The sequence below is a fragment of the Rhincodon typus genome, chromosome 25 (assembly GCF_021869965.1).
Source record: "Rhincodon typus isolate 14 chromosome 25, sRhiTyp1.1, whole genome shotgun sequence".
NCBI classification, from domain to species: Eukaryota; Metazoa; Chordata; class Chondrichthyes; order Orectolobiformes; family Rhincodontidae; genus Rhincodon; species Rhincodon typus.
The window spans coordinates 6,696,509-6,718,690 of NC_063356.1; the positions used below are offsets into that span (position 1 = coordinate 6,696,509).

The 22,182-nt window shown below is 43.2% G+C and overlaps 1 protein-coding gene across 6 annotated transcripts in view; it reads left to right on the plus strand.

Annotated features, from left to right (window-relative positions):
* The window catches only part of klhdc8a (kelch domain containing 8A), a 22,525-nt gene extending 11,950 nt beyond the window's left edge, over positions 1-10,575 (plus strand). For 5 of the 6 annotated variants that reach the window (XM_048612054.1, XM_048612057.1, XM_048612055.1 and 2 more), the window contains one exon: positions 204-5,406. In XM_048612054.1, coding sequence (XP_048468011.1) covers positions 204-397 — 194 coding nt within the window. In that variant the 3' untranslated portion in view covers positions 398-5,406. Of the gene's footprint in view, positions 1-203; positions 5,407-5,487 lie in introns of those variants that run through there. The other variant, XR_007264752.1, reaches the window with a different exon arrangement.
* Positions 10,576-22,182: the final 11,607 nt, after the last annotated feature.

The window sequence follows — 22,182 nt, forward strand, 5'->3', positions numbered from 1 at the left end:
GCAGCATCAGAGGAGCAGGAAGGCTGATGTTTTGGACCTAGACCCTTTTCCTGAAGAAGGGTCTAGGCTCGAAACATCAGCCTTCCTGCTCCTCTGATGCTGCTTGGCCTGCTGTGTTCATCCAGCTCTACACCTTGTTATCTCAGATTCTCCAGCATCTGCAGTTCCTTCTGTCTCTGTATTAACAGTTGTCTGTTTTCCAGGAGACCAGCCAGCAGTTCTGAGCTCAGCCGAGGCCCTGCACCCAACCAAGAACAGGTGGGAACGGCTGCCACCCATGCCCACTGCCCGCTGCACCTGCTCCAGCGTCGTCTTTAAGAACCGCCTCTTGGTCATTGGCGGAGTGTCGCATGGACCCAGTGACGCTGTGGAAGCTCTCTACCTGATAGACTCATAGACACTTGAGGTGGCAACACGTGAAGGAGAGCTCATCTGGAGGCTTCTTACTTCAGGGTTTAATTGTCATTTGCTTCTGGCTGTTGAACCTGAAGGCTGGTGTATTCTCCTCTCAAACCCAGTGAAGTGTCGGAATTGAGGCAGGACCTAAATCTCCTCCCTGCTTCCATGCAGTACGTGGCAGACAAATATCTACAACTCTTTGTCATTTTCCTTCTGTGGGTCGGTTCACACCATTTCAATGGGGCCACGAATCACCCTCTCAAATCCCCTTCTCTGTGGAACATGAGGCTATCACAGAACTTCTTACCCCGTCCACTTCTTTCTCCTCAGCCACCTGGTTCCAGCGGGAAGTTTATCCCAGAGCGTCTCCTTTCATTTCCGAGCCGCTGATCCGCTGATCGTCCTGGAGATGGAGTATGTAATTGAGAGATTTGTCTAAAGGATTGAATTGCCACAGTACACAGGGAGATGAAGGTTTGTTAGCTGACTCAGTGAGGCAGTCGGTAAACATATTGTTGATCTCTTCATCTTGATGCTACACCTTGACTGGGAACTTCAATAGGTCTTAGCTTTGCCTCTAACAAACAGCTTAGCAATCCTTAAAAATAACTGTGCATGAGGTGACCAAGTGAGACAGAGATCCTGAGCACAAGCTCAGTTCACATGAAAGGTCATTGGACATTAGCTCAGCTTTCTCTCCACAGATGCTGCCAGACCTGCTAAGTTTCTCCAGCAATTCCTGTTTCTGTATCAAACTCCCAGCATCTGCAGGTTTTTGTTTTTTTTCTTGTTCTCTTCTGGACCATCCTTGACGTTGGAAAGGTGTTGGCTGCATCAGTCATTAACCAACAGGAAAATCCTCCAGCATGTTCAGAGACTTTGGAAATAAACATGTGGCGGGAGTGAACTCCAATAGGCATCTTGCGGCTCTTGCTGCAATTCGGGGTATAAGGCAGTGAGACTATTAACCAACAAAGTCAGAGACTTGGATAACCCAGCTAACAAATATTGTAGGAAGCTGTGAAGTGAGAGATCTGGCAGATTAGCCCCTCTTACTGCAATAGCATGGGTGTAATTTTAGTGTTAATCCATATTTAGAATAGCTGCATTGGTCTCTCCATTGTGACTGTGGATTGATGTGATTGGCAATATTACCATATACCTCAGCCCTTAGACGTCTGGATCACAGATTCACCACAACACAACAGGAGGCCATTCAGCCCATCATATCTCTGCTGGCTGTCTGAAGGAGCAATTTACTAAGTGCCAATTCCCTGCCTTTTCCCTGTAGCCCTGCACATTCTTCCTTTTCTGATAATAATCTAATCCCCTCCTAAATGCCTCAATGAACAAGCTTCCACCACACTGTCAAGCAGTATGGTGCAAATGTTATGGTTAGTGTTTATCAGTCTGAAAAATCATTGGAATTGAAGGTTTTAAGTAGGTGGACTCAGCTACTAAGCCTGAACAGGTACATTAATTAAAGGGAATAGTACTCATGTAAGGAGGTTGTGTAGCATCTGTGCTCTGGGTTCAAGTCCCATCCCAGGACTCGATGGTTAAGAAAGGCACAGACATAAGATGCATATGCAGATATAGTATCAATTTCTAAAGCCTTCCAGCAACAAGAACTGGGAAAGCTTCTTTACCAGCCGCAATCCATATCTCCAATCTACCACAGGTATTGAATGGCAAAGTGGGCTGAAGGGCCTACTACTCCTATTCCTGATTTTAATGTGTTCAAAATTTTATGTTGCCATAGCGATACAAACTCTGAAAGGTGGGGTTGGCTCAATATGTTGTCAACAGTCTGAGTTCAATCCTTTTCCTGGCTGGGACTGAATTTGAGAACCAGCACCTCGTGAGGAAGCTTGTGGTGCTTTGGGTCAGACCTGCCTTTGAAAGAAGGATTCATAAGCATTTCCTTCTGCACTTGAATATTTTTTGCCTTGTCGATCAGAAATGTTGCTAGGGCTTCAAAATTGCAGCAATGAGGCAGGATTGGATAGGCTAGAACAAAAACAAAGTTGCTGGAGAAGCTCAGCAGATCTGGCAGCATCTGTGAAGGAAGAAGCAGAGTTAACATTTCGGGTCCGGTGACACTTGCTCAGAACTGATGGTGGCTGGGAAAATGTCAGTTTATATGCAGAAAATAAGGAGGTGGGTGGGGTACGGAGTAAACGATAGGATAGAGCCCAAAGAGAGAGAAAGACAGTTGGACAGACAAAGGAGTTGATAACGATCAGGCTGGGAGGGTGAATAGTTGTTAATGGGGACTGTTAGTGACTAACAACAGGGGGTGTGTAGTGGCAGGCTATGTGGTAACAAGGCCTGGTGTGTGGGCTAGGGGGCTGGGACATGGGAGAGTTTAGGCCCTAAAATTATTGAACTCAATATTGAGTCCAGAGGCCTGCAGCGTCCCCAAGCGGAAAATGAGGTGCTGTTCCTCCAGCTTGCATTGGGCTTCACTGGAACACTGCAGCAAGCCAGAGACAGAGCTGTTGGCCAGGGAGCAGGGTGGTGCGTTAAAGTTGCAGGCAACAGGTAGTTCAGGGTCTCTTTTGCGAGCAGAATGTAGATGTTCTGCCAAGCAGTCACCCAGTCTATACTTCGTTTCCCCAGTATAAAGGAGACTACATTGTGAGCAGCGAATGCAGTAGACTAGATTGTGGGAAGTGCAGGTGAAGTGTTGCTTCACCTGGAAGGTATGTTTGGGCCCTTGGATACTGGGGAGGGAGGAGGTAAATGGGCAGGTGTTGCACCTTCAGCGGTTACAGGAGAAGGTGCCGTGGGGCTGTGGGGTGGTGTTGGGGGGGGAAGGAAGTGTGGACCAGGGTGTCCCGGAGGGAACGGTCCCTGTGGAAGGTGGACAAGGGAGGGGAGGGATGTGTCTGGTGGTGGCATCTTGCTGGAGGTGGTGGAAGTGGTGCCTGATGATCTTCAGGATGTGGATGCTGGTTATGATATAATATGATAGATTAGCCCCATGGTTGTTACGATTCAATAAGCAGCAGGGTAGAAGCTACATGTACAATACTTATCCTCATTGGGGGGTCTGTTAGCTCAGTTGGCTGAATGGCTGGTTTGTAATATCAACGATTGGATTCAATTCCCACACCAGCACCAAGTGCAGAAGGAAATGTACATGAATTCTTCTCCTTTCAAAGGCAGGTCTGACCCAAAGCAGGTTAAACTACCACCAGCCACCTGTCTCTAATGACAGAGCAGCTTACAGTCTGATAAGATCATTGCAACTTGGCCTCTTTGTAAATGTAGTCATATCTTCACATAAGATCCTGTCTTATTGGTTCCCAAATCCTTGTGTATGCAGGGTATGTTTATGTCGAAAGAAAAAAACCCATAACACATGACTGTCCCACCTCCCTGGGAAAGTTACTGACTTGTCCCTTACAGGTAACGATACTGTAGTGGAAGTCCACTCCAAGCAGATGTCCAAAAACTGGAACTCCATTATAGCTGGATTGCACTAACTGGCAAAATGAAGGTTTAACTAAAGATTTAACTCTTTGGGGAGTCATAAGACCCCTGCACTGTACTTGAATATTAAACCACAGCCTTTCACTGTACGTTTACTTCATCTGGTACCAATGGCAGAAAGTTCTACATTGTAATCATTTTCTGGATTTTAAAAAGGTTTCTCCTAAACACACTATTGGATTTATCAGTGATTGGCTTATATCTACAGTCCCTTGTTCTGTCTAAAGCAACTCAAGGAACAAACTCCAGCCTGTTCAATCTTTGCCAATGGGTACAGCTGCGCAGTTCTCTGATAAACTGCAAATTGCAATGAGACCGTGCAGAATAGAAGAAAGAAGCCAATGGCTTTTATACTTAATTAAGCTGCTGTTGAGATTTAATTATTGACTAATTAGTTATTACAGTGAGGAGAATCATTTCCATTAGCACGGGGGCTAATTTCTCATTAACATGTTGTTTTCCTTTGAAGTATTAATACAGTTGATAATGAAATTAGTGATGTTTACTGTGTGTTTACCAATGGACAGTTTTCAGTGTTGCAATTTACAGTGTCTGTTGCCACAGATTTGAAAAGCAGATAAGCTAAAGTGGCTGACTTTCACACTGCAAATCAGAGAGGGCAAAGTCATATCACATTGTCGCACCACCCCCACCCTCTCAGTATGTTATGGAGCGTCAGTTCAAGTGGACATATTTTCTCCAATATACAGGTTGGGAGGGGAGAGCAAAGTGGGGTGTGAGGTCCCAACAACCATAACAGTAGAACAAATAAATGTGACATTTGGAAGCAAGAGAGCTAGGAGTGAGGTGAGGAGAAACTTCTCTACTCAGAGAGTTGTAGGATTCAGAATGTGCTGCTTGGGAGAGTAATGGAGGCGGATTCCAAAGCAGTTTCCAGAAGGGGGCTGGATATGTATTTGAAAAGGATGAATTGCAAGGGCTAGAGAAAGAGAGCTGGAAAGTGGGACTAGCTCGGTAGCTCTATCAGGAACCAGTTCAGACAGTTGGGTTGAATGACCTCCTCTTATACTGTAAAATTTTATGATTCTATTTACAATATTCACCAGCTGACTGTCCTTCCTAGTGGGGAATTTGCTCTTTTTTTTGCTAGACCAATAATTCCAGCCTCTAGATTACTAGTCTAATATCGTTACAACTGTCTGACTGTAACCTGATCGTCTGACATGTTCAATGTGCGGATAGTTTTGATTGTAAAAGTAATTAGTCATGCTTCTTGTTTTAAACCTGAACTGAGGAAATGAGAGAATCTGGGACTCTGCATCTCACTGTCCTGAGCGTGACCACAAATAGAGAAGTGCAAGAGGACAGACAGTTTCCTAATTTGGAAATGTTCAAGGTGGGAGGTTGAATATGTGAAGGCGAGAATGAGATTAATGAATGTGTCAGTCCAGAGCAAACAGTGACAACAAAGCATCTAGACCAAATCTTTGTCGGAAGAAAATTAAGAAAAAAATGTGAACAGGATTAAAGACTAACATGATGTCTCAATTGTATCAGCCTCTTTTAACATTTCAGTGGCGTCTGTAGCTGTCTATTTTATCAATACTCTTTCGTTTTATCTTGCTGCAGTACAGAACCATGATTGCTGAGCATCTCCGTTAAGATCCAAAACCTGAAACCAGACAGTGTTCAGCTACTGAGCAATGGACCAAGATGATCAAGTTGAGTCATTACCTCATCAGTATCCAGATACACACACAGGAATCACAGGATAGTCTTCGAGGGCAGAAGCCCTGGCTAATCCTCCCCATCTTCAATCATACCAACGTCAATTCTAATATCCCAGCTCATACAATAAAAGGATATTGATATTGATATACAACACAGGAGACCATTTGGCCCAATCAGCTTCTGCTGGCTGTTTGAGGGAGATAACTAATTAGTTCTTCTCCCCTTAGTCTTCCCCCATCGGCCTGTCTGCAAAGTTTCCATTTTTTTTGATGATGTTTGAAACTTGAACTCTGGGATTAAGATCCTCCTGCTCCACTGAGGTAACCTGACCAAGGATTGAACCAGGGGCTAGGAGCAAATTACTGCTGTGATGAAGAGTCATCAAATTTGAAATTTTAGCTTGCTGTCTCTCCACAGATGCTGCCTGATCTACTGTGATTTCCAGTATTTGTTTGCTTTTGAACCAGGAATCTTTCCCAGTCAGGAGGGACGTGTCAGTACTGGACTATAGATCTCCAGTGAGCATACAGCAGAAACTTAACTGATGTGCTTTATTCTAACTCCCACAAAGTCTCAGTTACCCCCTTGTGCATTTAAATTAAAATTTTAAGCCTTGTTTTCAAATCCCTGGATGGCCTTGCCCTCTTCTCCATCTCTGTAATCTCCTCTAGGCCCAGAACCCTTTGAGATATCTATATCCTCCAATTCTGGTTTCTTGTGCATCCCTGGCTTTAATTGCTCAACAATTTGTAGCAATACCTTCATCTACCTCATTCTGGAATTCCCTCCCTAAGTCTCTGACCCTTTTTTTGAATGAACAATTTACTTATTGTCACATATCTAGGGAGATACAGTGAAAAATAAATAAAAACCTAAAGAACTGTGGATTCTGTAAATTAGGAACAAAAACAAAGTTGCTGGAAAAGCTCAACAGGTCTGGCAGCATCTGTGAAGGAACAGACCCGGAACGTTAACTCTGTTTCTTCCTTCACAGATGCTGCCAGACCTGCCGAGCTTTTCCAGCAACTTTGTTTTTATACAGTGAAAAGTGTTCGGTCACCATAAGCCAGCACCATTTTGAGGTACACAGGAATAAAAAGAAAGTACTTAAATAGAGTTCATCTTCATTGGCCAGAGTCCCAAACATAGCTGTAGGACTTCTGCAAGGTCCCCTGCTCCAGGCCCACCGCAGCCAGGGGTCCTCGCTCTGGGCCTACCACAGCCAGGGGTCCTTGCTCTGGGCCTACTGCAGCCAGGGCTCCTTGATCTGGGCCTACCGCAGCCAGGCATCCTCGCTCTGGGCCTACCACAGCCAGGGGTCCTCGATCTGGGCCTACCGCAGCCAGGGGTCCTCACTCTGGGCCTACCGCAGCCAGGGGTCCTCACTCTGGGCCTACCGCAGCCAGGGGTCCTCGCTCTGGGCTTACCGCAGCCAGGAGTGTCCTGCTCCACTATTGTAGCCAAAGCCATGTCACCACTCCAGGAATCCACGCATCGAGCCTGGAGTCACCGCCGACACCAATCTGGCCTCCCCGCGATGTCAAGAAGATGAAGAAAAGAAAAAGAAAAATGTCGAAAGGGAGAGGGAGAGATAAAGAATGCGGGTGGCCTGGAGCAGACAGGCTCAGCCCGAACATTGCCTGCCATGCTGGCACCACCACCTGGGAGATGAAAGTCTTTTAAGATTCATTGGAGCCTCTCTCTTTGACCATTATATTGATTGCCTTTGCTCATGCGGCCTGGTGTTAAACAATGCTTTAGCTTACCAATGAAGCTCCTTGAGGCTTTTTAAAAGTCCTGTTAAAGGTGCTATATGAATGCAAACGGTTGCTGAATTCAAATTTCACCAGCTGCCATGGTTGGATTATCACCAGAACATTAGCCTAGGGCTCTGGATGACAGTGGCACAACCAGTACACTCTTGCTTTTCAATGAATTGCTGTTCGGGTACCAGTGAGATACCCAAACACAGTCAATCTGAAACTAAAGGCAAAACCCAGGGGACTCTATACTCTAGAAACTGGCTCTGCTTGGCCATCGATCCTGTCAAGTGCCAGCATTTCACATTCACCTTCCAGGAACTATGATAGAGCCATGTCAGCTGATACTGAGGACACTGGTAGTGACATGGGCATTGGCCTTGTAAACTTCAGAAATGGTTTTGGGCAGCACAATATTTATGTTTTATTGTCATGTACTCAAGTACAGGAGTACCAGTGAAAAGTGTGCAATATCACCATTCCATCTTAGGTACAAAGGTACCCAGGTACAAAATCTGAGGTTCAAAAATAGAGAAATAAGTTTAACATCGTGCTGAGTCTCTTCCACCTAATGATACTGTTATTGGCTCCAATGTCATGGGATGGGGGGGGTGAAGGGAAGAAAGAAGAGAGGGAAAAAATGCTGTTAATATTGGAAAGACAAATGCAGTAGATACATAGGAACTCCATCGCCTGCAAGTTCCCTCCACGTCATTTGTGACTTGGAAACATTATCGTTGTTTCTCCATCGTCTCTGGGTCAAAATTCTGGAACTCTCTTCCTGGCAGCACTGTGGGTGTCCCTAAACCATGTGGAATGTTTAACTTAAAACAGCAAAAAGAAACAAAGCATCATTCATATTATTTTTTTTCTCTGACATGAAGGTCTGATTCAAGCAGGCAGCTCAACACCAAATTCTCCAGAGCAATTAAGAATGAGGAACAATGGCAGCTTAGCCAGCTACAAGACAGAGGGTGGTAATGGAGGATTGTTTTTCAGACTGGAGGCCTGTGACCAGCAGTGTGCCCCAAGGATCGGTGCTGGATCCCCTGCTTGTTGTCATTTATATAAATGATTTGGATGTGAATCTAGGAGGTATGGTTAGTAAGTTTGCAGATGATGCCAAAATTGCTGGTTTAATGGACATTGAAGAAGGTTATCTCAGAGTACAACGGGACCTTGATAAGATGGGCTAATTGGCCGAGGAGTGGCAGATGGTGTTTAATTTAGATAAATGTGAGTTGTTGCATTTTGGTAAAGCAAACCAGGGCAGGACATGTACAGTTAATGGTGGAGTATTGCCAAACAAACAGACCTAGGGGTGCAGGAGCATAGCTCCTTGAATGTGGAGTTGCAGGTAGACAGGTTGATGAAGAAGACTTTTGGTATGCTTGACTTCATTGGTCAGTGCATTCATTGAGTATTGGAATTGGAAGGTCATGTTGCAGCTGTTCAGGACATTGGTTAGGCCACTTTTAGAATACTGCGTTTAATTCTGGTCTCCCTCCTACAGGAAAGATGTTGTTAAACTTGAAATGGGTTAAGAAAAGATTTACAAGGAAGTTGCCAGGATTGGAGGGTTTGAGCTATAAAGAGAGGCTGAATAGGCTGGGGCTATTTTCCCTGGAGCATCGGAGGCCAAGGGGTGACCTTATAGAGGTTTATAAAATCATGAGGGGCATGGATAGAGTGAATAGACAAGGTCTCTTTCCCAGGGTAGGGGAGTCCAAAACTAGAGGGCATAGGTTTAAGGTGAGAGGGGGAAGATTTAAAAGGGACCCAAGCAGCAACATTTTCACACACATTGGGTTAATATGTGGAATGAGCTGCCAGAGGAAGTATAGATGCAGGTACAGTTACAACATTTTAAAGACATTTGGACAGATACACAAATGGGAAAGGTTTACAGGGATATGGACCAATGCAGGGAAGTGGGACTAGTTTAGTTTGGGAAACTTGATCAAGGTGGACCAGTTGGACCAAAGGGTTTTTTTTTCATGCTGTCTGACTATATGACTCTATATATCAAATTGAAGTTAGTGCTGGTGATCATGAAACTATCATTGTTATTAAACACTCATCTGGTTCATGAATTATTTAGAGGGAAGGAAATCTGAAGGTTGTGGAAGGTGCTGGATAAATGCAAATTATTTTATTTATCACATTTTAATGGTACTTTCCACTGGAATATGCTATATGGAAGGATCATGCAATGAGTACCGCAGGTGGTAGAAAATTCCAGAAGCTGTATGTACTCAGCATGATGCAAGTTTGCTGTGTATGCAATGAAGCTGGAAAGGTCAAGATAAAAGGCCATGTGAATATATAGCGATCAACAAACATTTTGTTAAACACACATCTGCAGTTTTACTGATGATGATTCTGATGTTAGAAATCATTAACTGGGCAACAATTGTTTTCTTCCATCAATCCAATTGAAAAGGGTCTTTAACCTCAAGACTATTTCAGAAATTGTAAAGGATGCTTCACCCATCCCAAAATGCTTTAACTTAAAGCAAATAAGAAATAAAAAAAAATTAATATTGTATTTTCTGATGTGAGGGCCTGCTTTTTCTCGCTGCTGTGCAAATCTTGACTGTTATTAAAGAGAAGTCTTTGGGATGACACCAAAATATTTTGTCTTTTTGAAAACCTTACAGCTGCTGTCTTATCAGACTTACTGATTTGTTCATTTATGATTCTCTCCCTCTCCTTTAGCTTGGCCTACCATGTCCTGGGATGTCAATTCCCATGCACCAGTCTCCTGTTGACACTTTTCCAAGTGGGCATTTGTCTTGTATCAAATCCTTTGATGGGTGATGTGTATTACAGGCAAGGCCAGCGTTTGTGGCCCGTCTCTGAGTGGCTTGATGGGCAATTTCAGACGGCACATTGCTAGAGTCGCATTTAGACTAGACCAGGCATCCTCATAGCCAATAGGGCTGTTGAATAATTACAGTAATCAATCTCTAGTGAGTAGTCTACAAGACACCCAGATATGATGTGCAAGTTTTTGGGAACAATAGGTCCATGTCATTCATTCCTCCCAAGCTTGCTATGCTTCACACACGACAGGAATAGACCAGAGTATCAGGGACAGGAGTAGCAGCAGGGGGAGGTGTGAGCGCACTGGTAATACCACTGGAGAAGTGTACTGGTGACCCAGGTTTGATTCCCATCACGGCAGATGATAGGATTTGAATTCAACAGAAAACATCTGGAATTAAGAGTCTAGTGATGACCATGAATCCATTGTCAATTGTCAGAAAAACCCATCTGGTTCACTAATGTCCTTTAGGGAAGGAAATTGCCATCCTTACCTGGTCTGGCCTATATGTGACTCCAGACTCTTAATTGCCCTCTGGGCGTTTGGAAGGACAATAAAAGCTGACCTAGTCAGTGATGCCCTCGCCCCATGAATTAACAAAAAAAAGTAATCTAGAGCCCAAAGCAAATATCCTGGGCACATGGGGCTTGAATCCCACCAAAGCAGATGGTGAAATTTGAATTCAATAAAATTCTGGAATAAGAGAGTAAGCTTAATGGTGAATCTGTAATCATTGACAATTGTTGTAAAAACCCATCTGGTTCACTAATGTCCTTTATTTCTCTCCTTCCCTGGTAACTCCGAGCCTGCAGCAATGTGGTAGACTCTTAACTGCCCTGTGGGCAATTAGGGATGGACAACAAATGTTGGCCTAGCCAGTGACACCCACATCTCATGAACAAATAAAGAATTGTATGACTGTGTAAATGACAGACCATAACTCCTCAAACCTGCTCTGCCATTTGATTAGTTAATTGCTGTTCTTCCACCAAATCTACTTTCCCACCTCACATTGCTCTATTAGTGCACAAAGAACAATTGGTTTTCTGTCTTGAATATACTTAGCAACTAATTTCGACATCCCTCTGTGCAAAAGAATTTCTGACATTTCAATCAACGTCATACAGAGTATAATTCCTCCATTTTTGACACTTGTATCATCAATGCATGCACTAATATAGTAACTAGACAAGACACTGACTTGGCACAGTCAGTGCCAGTGTGGAACTGTGCCTTAGCAGTGGTAAAGCGGAGGTCACTGAGACAAGATTTTTGTAAGACAAGGTTGCAGGTTTTTTTCATAATCTTTGGAACCCTCTTCTTCAAAAGGCAGTGGAAATAGCGTCTTTAAAATCTGTTTAAAACAGAGACTGATAAACAAAGGAGTGAAATGCTACTGGGGGGCAGGCAGAAATGTGAAGTAATCAGATCAGTCAAGATCTAATAAATGGCAGAGCAAGCTCGAGAGACCAAATGGTTTACCCCTGTTCTGTATGAGCTGACCTGATTGAAACATTTAAGATTCTTAGGGGGCATGACAGGGTAGATGTGGAAAGATTGTTTCCCCTTGTGGAAGAGACCAGAACCAGAGGGCATAATCTCATAGTAAAGAGATGTATGTTTAAGACAGAGATGAGGAATGTCTTCAATCAGAGGATAGTGAATCTGTCGAATTCTTTACTGCAGAGGACTGTAGAAGTTGGGTCATTAAGTATATTCAAGGCTGAGATAGATTTGTAATCAGTGAATGAATCAAGCGCAATGGAGAAAAGGCAAGAAAATAAAGTAGAGGATTATGAGAAATTGCTGGAAAAGCTCAGCAAGTCTGGCAGCATCTGTGGAGAGAAATCAGAAGTTCTGATTTACAGCATCTGTAGTTCTTTCAGTTTTTATTTAGAGGATTATCAGATCAGCCAAGATCTCAATGAATGGTGGAGCAGACTCAATGGGCTGAATGGCTTACTTTTGCTTTACATCTCACGGGTTTAGGGTCTAACTGGCATGTTTGTCTGTATAAACGGAGACTGAAAAGAGGGTGATTTTCCTAGGAGTAGCTGATAGGCATGTCTTGGAGTGACCTGGTGATTTTTGGTCTGAACAGAAGGTGGTGATTAAAGAACGACACCAATAAAAGGACATTAGCCACCGAAGTGATAATACCCAGACAGCCACATCACTGAAACTAACAATGACACCTTGCACCATTTACACTGCCCTTGGAATCCACATTGATAAAAAGGATGATAAACCTCAAGTTCAAAGCCATTGCTTGAAGTCATTATCATTCACCAAACAATGGGGTGAATCATATTAGGGATCTATTAGAAGCAGCTACATACATTGTTAGCATTAACTGGAACAAGGCCACTAAGGTGAATCCATAGCAGGCACTTGTGTATTCAAACTACAGAAAGGGACTCAAATTGGTCACTTTTAGAGCCTGTTAGTGTACATTTTAAAAATTCATGACTACTCCAACTTTTATGTGTTTAAAAATTAACAGACTTTTACTACCTGCTTGGATGATTCCTCATGGTCAGTATGTGTTCAATATTTTTAAAGATGATAATAAACCATAGTGTTTAAAGAGAATAAAAACAATAAGGCTGCTAAGATTCCTTTTTATCCTGTGTTGCTTACAGAAGTGTCGTGGAGATTAATCTTTAATTCCAGGAGACTCTTGCAGGTTCGACAGCTGTTCAGGCCTGACCTCGCTCCAGAATCAGTATTTGGCTGATTCCACCATTAGTCACTGGGTGGTAGCTGGGCAGAGGTATCTGGGATCTAGCTCAACAACTGGATAATCAGGGACATGCTCAGGAGTTCTGCAGCTGAACGAAAAGATATTTCTATGAAGTAAAACGCCTATTAGTGAGGACAGCTTTATGACATTCCATAAGAGGAGTCAGTGAGTAGCAATCACACATCTCAGAGATAGTAGGAACGTCTCGTTGCTGGAGAGTCATGGATTCAAGCCCCGCTCCAGAGACATTACTGCATAATCTGGGCTGAATATTGAATATCCTTTATTGTCACGTACATTCAAAGTAAAATGCAGTGAAAAGTGTGCACCATCGTTCATACATAAGCGCCATTGACAGAATAAAATAAAGAATGATAACTTAAAGAGAATCCAAGTTTCCTTCTTCGCTGCTATACCACCGCCAGAGTCCTGCTGCGGGTTTCCCAGCCCACGCTATACCGCCCTGCTCCGAGCTACACCAGTCTGCGCCATACTGCTGCTGGGGGCCTACTCCATGTGGAAAATGAGCCCCGCGCCAGGCCTCACAGGCTGGCACTGTAATGCAATACTGCAGGGCTGCTGGACTGCCAGAGATATCATTTTTCGAAAGAGAAATCAACCCAAGGACCACATCTTGTCCTCTCAGGTGTAAATGATTTAGTGCATGGCACTATTTTGAAGAAAAGCAGAGGTGTTCACCCTTACAATCTTAATCCCTCAAACAATATCAGTAAAACAAACTGTCTGGTCATAATTATGTGGATGTTTGTAGGAGTTTGCTGTGCACAAATTGTTTGCTGAGTGTCCAACATTGCAACAGTGACTACACTTCAGAAATATTTCAGTGCTTGAAAAGCACTTTGGGAGATCTTGAAGACATGCAAGATGCCATATAAATGCAGGTGTCCATTTTTTGTATAATCCCAGGGTTAATTCTACACAAAGTGGCTACTAGCCATTTCAAATCGTAAAACAAAGGAGCAATGAGTAAATGAAGGGCTTCATTAAGTGTGCAGCTATCTTCCTCAGTAAACTTTACGAATTGTGTAGAAATTCAGATGACAATAGCTCACCATTAAGATATTTTGATTTACAGCCAAAAAGTAAATGTACAGACAATTGGAGAATAGTTTACAATTCGCTATCTTTTCTACGTCTCAGTGAATGTGATTGTTTCTTTGTCTTTGCTTTGTGTGGGTGTATTTTGCTATCTCACTGAACAAGTCACATGATGGTTGATTAGTCCTTGCCAATAAATATACATGGATGGATTACTAGATGAACATTACCCTCCCTTCCTCACAGAGAATGAATTTTAAATTATCACTCTCTTAAATAGTCACTCATTCTAATTCTACCTCAAGATAACAGGGCAGGGCATTCTTTTCATTCAAATTTGAAATGATATAAAAACTCAGCTTTAGAAGGGGGGAAAATACTCCAAATTCCTCAAAAATTATGATGCAATCTTGACCACTCTGTTGAGATTGACCCTCTATATGAATTGTAACCTTCATCCCACACACCCACTCCGTTCCCAATTTCCTTTAAACCACTCCCAACTCTTTATCTTCAAACACCCCTAACCTATTGTTAAAGGCTGACATGGCATCATTTTTCAATCACTAGCTTCTGGACCACATTCTATCTCACAGTATAAGAAATATATTGAAGGCCATTCAGTCCAATCAAGCCTAACATTTTTGTTTTATTAACCTATTTTTCTAACCAACCTGTTCAGTGATGCTGCAGTTGTATAAGATGCTGGTGAGGCCACACCTGAATTACTATGTACAGTTTTGGTCTCCTTACTTGAGAAGGGATGTACTGGCACTGGAGGGGGTGCAGAGGAGATTCACTAGGTTGATTCTGGAGTTGAGAGGGTTGGTTTATGAGGAGAGATTGAGTAGACTGTGACTATACGACTATACTCATTGGAATTCAGAAGTACGAGGGGAATCTTATCAAAACACAAAACTATGAAGGGACTAGATAGATAGAAGCAGGGAGGTTGTTTCCCCTGGCAAGTGAAACTAGAACTAGGAGGCATAGCCTCAAAATAAAAGGGAGCAGATATAGGGCTGAGTTGAAGTAGAGCTTCTCTGCCCAAACGATTGTGAATCTGTGGAATTCTCTGCCCAATGAAGCAGTTAGGGCTCATTGAATGTTTTTAAGGCAAAGATAGATTTTTGAATAGTAAAGGAATTAAGGGTTATGATGAGTAGTTGGGTAAGTGGAGCTGAGATCACGAAAAGGTCAGCCTTGATCTTATTAGATGGCAGAGCAGGCTTGGTGGGCCAGATGTCCTACTCCTATTTCTTACGTTCTTATTACACCTGTCTGGAGCAGGTGGGACTTGAACCTGGGATTCCCAGTCCAGGGATAGGGAATGTTACCATTGTGCCACAGAGGGCCTGTGCCACCATTCAGTAAGATGACCTTATACCTCAACTCCAATCTTATGCCTTGTACTCATATTGCCCAATTCCCTCAATATCCAAAAATGTATTAGTTTTAATCCTGAAGTCAATCAACAACTGAAACCAGAGCTTGCTTGGACAGATAATTCCAAACATTCATAGCTTCTGTTTAAAGTAACTTCCCATCTTAGTCCTAAATTGCCAACTCCATATCCTGAGATTATGGAAACACAGCTCTCTGTTTTGAACCATTTTTATATTTTTTAAAATGTTGACATGGTCTTTGCTTCAATCACTAACTTCAGGAATGTATCCACAGACTCACCTCTTTCTCTATAATAGAAGGTTCTCATGTTCTCTGTCCCGATGCCCTCATTTTGAATCTTACATCTGTTTCTAAATCTTTCAACAGCCTGTTTCTATCTACCATGTTCAGTCTCTTCACAAATCAAACTCCTATCAAAGCACACTGTAATTTCTTCTGTAATAACAAAACAGTGACCTTTTTCAGAGCTGTATTTTTATGAGGAACACGCATCTATTTTAGACATTACTGCATTGTTTCCTCTGCATGGTTACCAATTTCAAGATTCTCATGCAGAAAACAAGAAGACAGTTTTTCTCTCAACGAGTTGTGAGTGAGATTCTTAATGAGTACTTTGCGTCGGTATTCACCAAGGAGAGAGACATGACGGATGTTAGGGTTAGGGATAGATGTTTGATTACTCTAGGTCAAGTTGGCATAAGGAGGGGGGAAGTGTTGGGTATTCTAAAAGGCATTAGGGTGGACAAGTCCCCAGGTCCGGATGGGATCTATCCCAGGTTACTGAGGGAAGCGAGAGAGGAAATAGCTGGGGCCTTAACAGATATCTTTGCAGTATCCTTGAGCACAGGTGAGGTCCCAGAGAACTGGAGAATTGCTAATGTTGTCCCCTCATTTAAGAAGGGTAGCAAGGATAATCCAGGTAATTATAGACCGGTGAGCCTGACGTCAGTGGTGGGGTAGCTGCTGGAGAAGATACTGAGGGATAGGATCTGTTTACATTTGGAAGAAAATGGACTTATTAGTGATAGACAGCATGGTTTTATGCAGGGAAGATCATGTCTTACCAACTTGATAGAATTCTTTGAGGAAGTGACAAAATTGATAGATGAGGGAAGGACTGTAGATGTCATATATATGGACTTCAGTAACGCGTTTGATAAGGTTCCCCATGGTAGGCTAAGGGAGAAAGTGAAGTCGCATGGGGTCCAGGGTGTACTGGCTAGATGGATAGAGAACTGGCTGGGCAACAGGAGACAGAGAGTGGTAGTAGAAGGCAGTTTCTCAAAATGGAGAACTGTGACCAGTGGTGTTCCACAGGGATCCGTGTTGGGACCACTGTTGTTTGTGGCATATATAAATGATCTGGAGGAAGGTGTAGATGGTCTGATTAGCAAGTTTGCAGATGACACTAAGATTGGCAGATAGTGAAGGGGACTGTCGGAGAATGCAGCAGAATATAGATAGATTGGAGAGTTGGGTGGATGGAGTTCAATCCAGGCAAATGCAAGGTGATGCATTTTGGAAGATTCAATTCGAGAGCAAACTATACGGTAAATGGAAAAGCCCTGGGGAAAATTGACGCACAGAGAGATCTGGGTGTTCAGGTCCATTGTACCCTGAAGGTGGCAACGCAGGTCGATAGAGTAGTCAAGAAGGCATAAGGCATGCTTTCATTCATCGGACGGGGTATTGAGTACAAGAGTTGGCAGGTCATGTTACATTTGTATAGGACTTTGGTTCGACCACATTTGGAATACTGCGTACATTTCTGGTCGCGACATTGCCAAAAGAATGTGGACGCTTTGGAGAGGGTGCAGAGGAGGTTCACCAGAATGTTGCCTGGTATGGAGGGTGCTAGCTATGAAGAGAGGTTGAGTAGGTTAGGATTATTTACATTAGAAAGACGGAGGTTGAGGGGGGACCTGATTGAGGTCTACAAAATCATGAGAGATATAGACAGGGTGGATACCAAGAAGCTTTTTCCCAGAGTGGGGGACTCAGTTACTAAGGGTCACAATTTCAAGGTGAGAGGGGAAAAGTTTAAGGAAGATATGCATGGAAAGTTCTTTACGCAGAGGGTGGTGGGTGCCTGGAACACGTTGCCAGTGGAGGTGGTAGAGGCAGACACGATAGCATCATTTGAGATGTATCTAGACAGATACATGAATGGACTTGGAGCAGAGGGATACAGATCCTTGGAAAATAGGCGACAGGTTTAGATAGAGGATCTGGATCGGCGCAGGCTTGGAGAGCCGAAGGGCCTGTTCCTGTGCTGTAATTTTCTTTGTTCTTTGTTCTTTGTTCTTTTGTGATTCCGGTAAAGAGCAGCGGAAAAAGATCTAAAACATTTGAAAGGAAATTGAACAAATAATCAAAACAGAGACACTTGCAGTGTGAATGTGAAAGAGCAGGGAGGAGTGGAACTAATGGAAATGCTGCTTCATTGAGGGGAGCTAGTTGCATAATGGTAATGTCACTAAACTAGTCATCGATAGATGCACTTCAATGCTTTGGGTACATGGCTTTAAATCCTGCTCCTACCGTATTGGAATTTACATTGATTTAAAGCAATTAATAAAAACGCGGAATTGGAAGCTAGTCTCAGTGATGGTGACTGTGATTGTTTATAAAAACCCATCTAATTCACTAGTCATAGCATTATAGAATCCCTACAGTGTGGAAGCAGGCCATTCAGCTCACTGAGTCCACACTGACCCTCTGATGAGCATCCCAACCCCCACTCTATCCCTGTAATTCTGCATTTCTCTTGGCTAATCCCTACATGTCCCTGGACACTATGGGCAATTTAGCATGGCCTATCAACTTACGCTGCACATCCAACATCCTTACCCAGTGAAATAATGCATATTCTGTGAGGTCCAGCTGGCTGACCTTATTACAATCATTACACCCATTCCGGCCTCCACCTAACTGCCAACCCCCATTGAAGTGGATGAATGTAAACTGCCCTCCGAGATGGCCAAGCATGGCACTCACTTCAAGGACAATTAGGGATAAGAGTATTAAAAAAAAGCAAATATTAAGCTCACAGCTATGAGATCAATGACAATATTTTCTCTTTTTAATGTAAAACAAAGAAATGCAGATGTTAGAAATTTGAAACAAAAACAGAAATTGCTGGAGAAACTCAGCAGGTCTGGCTGCATCTGTGAAGAAAGAAACAGAGTTAATGTTTTGAGTCCAATGACCCTTCATTACAGGAAAGGTCGCTGCACCCAAAACGTTAACTCTGCTTTCTGTCCACAGATGTGGCCAGACCTGTTGAGTTTCTCCGGGAATTTTTGTTTTTGTCCTACTTTCGATGTGTTGCTTGACACCAAGGAGAACTTCCCTGTGCTTCCCTGAAGTATTGGCTCATGGTATTTTAGACCCTTCCACAGAAGCAGGCTAGGCTTTGGTCGAAAATGCAGTACTATCAACATCTCACTGAGAGTGTCAGTCTGAATTATATATTCAACTCTAGAATGGAATTAAACTCTCGGGATTCTGATTCTAAGGCAAGAGTACTATCCACTGAATGAAGGTTACCATTAATGAGGCTTTCAGCTTTGTACAAATGATCAGTGTCATCCCATTTAAAATAGAGCAAAACACCAACACTGTGCTTTGATAGTACACAACGGTTTCAAACCAGAACACAGGGATCCAGTTTTTGTCCTTGTCTTGTTATGGGATGATTGAGCACTAGGTGGCAGTGGAGAGACTTGTGACCCTCTTTACTAAATTATCCTGGCAGCACTCAGTGACACCAATATAGCGCATGAGTCATGATAGACACCCCCACTTTTAGCCACAATAATCCTTAAAACCAACAGAGAAAAATCACCCCACTCCAAGTATTTTGATTAATTAAAAAAACAACCACTGGAATGCATTACAATGCTTGAAATGCTTACACTTTACAGTAAAGAATGGTGAGAGGCAGGGCTGCAGTTTGCAAAGCTGAATGCTATTCTCTCTTGACTTTTCTATCTGTAATGAGCTTCCTGCATAGTCTTCCTGTCCATTTTTCATCTTGCATTTTTTTATTTTAACAATGCATTAATCTTTTAAGAGAGGGTGGGTGTCTGGAAATCTAAATCTAAGGAACTGCAGTCCCTGAATTGAATGGATTTAAAGGCCAGAAAGAGACCGTTCAAGCCCCATCCAATTCACCTGACTTCAAACGAGTTTCCTTCCTCATCCCAGTCCTGATCCTCATCAGCACCTTCCTCATCCCAGCCATCCCACCCAGCTTCAACATCACCAGGGTGGTACAGTGGCTCAATAGTTAGCACTGCTGCCCCACGGTGCCAGGGACTTGGGTTAAAATCCACCCTCGGGTGACTGTCTGTGTGGAGTTTGCACATTCTCCATGTATCTGTGTGGGTTTCCTCTGGGTGCTCCAGTTTCCTCCCGCAGCCCAAAGATGTGCAAGATAGGTCGATTGGCCATGCTAAATTCCCCATAGTGTGCAGGCTAGGAGGATTAGCCGTGGGAAGTACAAGGTTACAGGGATAGAGTGGGGGGGAGGGTCTCGGGAGATGTTCTTCAGAGGGTGTGGACTCAATGGACTGAAAGGCCTGCTTCCACACTGTAGGGATTTGAGGATTCTTCATTCTAGTCTGAGCCTCTTACCTCATCAGCATGTCCATAAGAAATAGAAACAGAAATAGGCCATTCAGTCCCTTGAGCCTTCTCTGCTATTAAACAGGATAATGGCTGATTCAGCATTCCTCACATCTACTTTTCCTGCCCTTTCCCCATAATCTTTGATTCCCTGACTGATCAATAATCTATCTCAGCCTTGAATATACACAAGGACTCTGCCCCCACAGATCTCTGTAACAAGGAGTTCCAAAGACTCACAGCCCACTGAGAGAAGGAATTCCTCTTCATCTCAGTCTTAAATTGTCACCATTTTTGTCTGAGACTATGCTCTGTGGTCCTGAACTTTCCCATGAGGGGAAATATCCTCTCAGCATTTACCCTGTCAAGCCCCTGGAGAATGTCTTTCTATTCCTTTTGTATTTGTCTATTTTCACCTGAAAACCAGTCCAGTTATTCATCTCAACCATTTCTTGTGGGAGACAGTTCCACATTCCCACCACTGATTGTGTAAAAAGATTCCTTCTGAGTGACCAGTCTGATTCTTAGTGGTTATTATTTAGTTTTGCTCTTCTCAACAAATGGGAATACTTTTCTTCAAACCCCTCCATCGTTTTAAGGATCTCTATGAAGTCATTTGTGCATCAGCCATTTCTCTTTCAGGGCCAGACTGCTGTTAAATGTTAAAACGTTTAATTCCTCCCATCATCCCACTCCCTTCTACTCCTCCAGGTGCAGGCTTTTTTTTTTGTGGTGGTGGATTCTAAATAATGCAGGACTATCGGTGTGATCATGTATAAATTTATAGTCAGTTTGTACAGAACTGTGTGGTTCAGCACTAGGTGTTAGAGAGATCTGGTCACCCTAATCTCTTTCTGTTGCTCTGGTTGACTGGTTTGGAATGTGGAGTGATACCAACAGTACGGGTTCAATTCCTACACTGGCTAAGATTACCATGAAGGACTCTCCTCCTCAAACTCTCCCCCTTGTTTGAGACGTAGTGACCCTCAAGTTAAATGATCACTGGTTATTTCTCTCTCTCTCTCTAATTAGAGAGCAGCCCAATAGTCTGGTAAGACTAATTCGACATTACCTTTTACCACACAGTGACCAGCAGTCAGTCGTGGGGACCTCACAGAGTGAAAGAGGTGGCAGATAGAAGGAAACTACAGGCATAACCAAATATATTTTGGTTTGATTTTTTTTCAAACAATCAACCTTGGATCCTGCTTTCAATTGAACATACAAACATAGGAATAATGAACAGGAGGAGGCCTTTCAGTCCCCAGAGGCTGGTCTACCATTCAATAAAATCGTGATTGTAACCTCAAATCCATGTTCTTGCTCACTTCGATTACATTTCACCCCCCCACTCCCCTATTCACCCCAGCCCCACTTAGCAGGAATCTCTCTAACCCTGCCTAAAAAACATTCCAAGACACTGTGTCCAATGCCTTTTGGGGAAGAGAGTTACACGACTCTCTATACAAGAAACAAAAACACCCTGAAATCTCTGTTTTAAATGGCTGACCCCTTATTTTTAAACAGTGAGATCTGGTTCTAGGTTTTCCCACAAGAAAAAACATCCTTTTCACACACCCCCATAGAGGATCTTGTATGTTTGAAATATTCTGGGAGTGGTTATTCAATCAGGGCAGAATGGCACATGATATCTTCACAGTCAAATACCAACCCACACCTCTCCCAACCTCCTCCAACGCCTGTAACAACAATCACTGGCGAGCCCCTGTGGATCCATCCCCCAACAGGAAATGGCACATTTATTGGAAGGAAGTAAAATCTGGTTCAACATGTTTCCTGTGTTGCAGTGTTGCTTGATGAACTAATAGCTGCCACCTCTTCCCTGCTGAATAAGTCGCCTGATAACATTCGTTTTGTTTCTCTTTCCGGTTGAACTGTGCTCAGCTGGGCGCTGGATCATTCCTTCATAAAGTGAGTGACAGCAAACAGCTAAACACATAAAGTCGACACTGGACAGGCAGAGAGGGACAAGCTTTAGTGGCCTGTTTGGTCCTTTGCAGTCCCTTCACTTCTGTTATATTCATAGACAGGATATTACCAAAAGACCTTGAAAGGAAAATGTCCTGCTTTTAAACGGTAAATCATCTTAACTTGGAGGCTCAAGCACAAAATCTAGGCTGACACTCCCTGTGGAACACTGAGGGAGT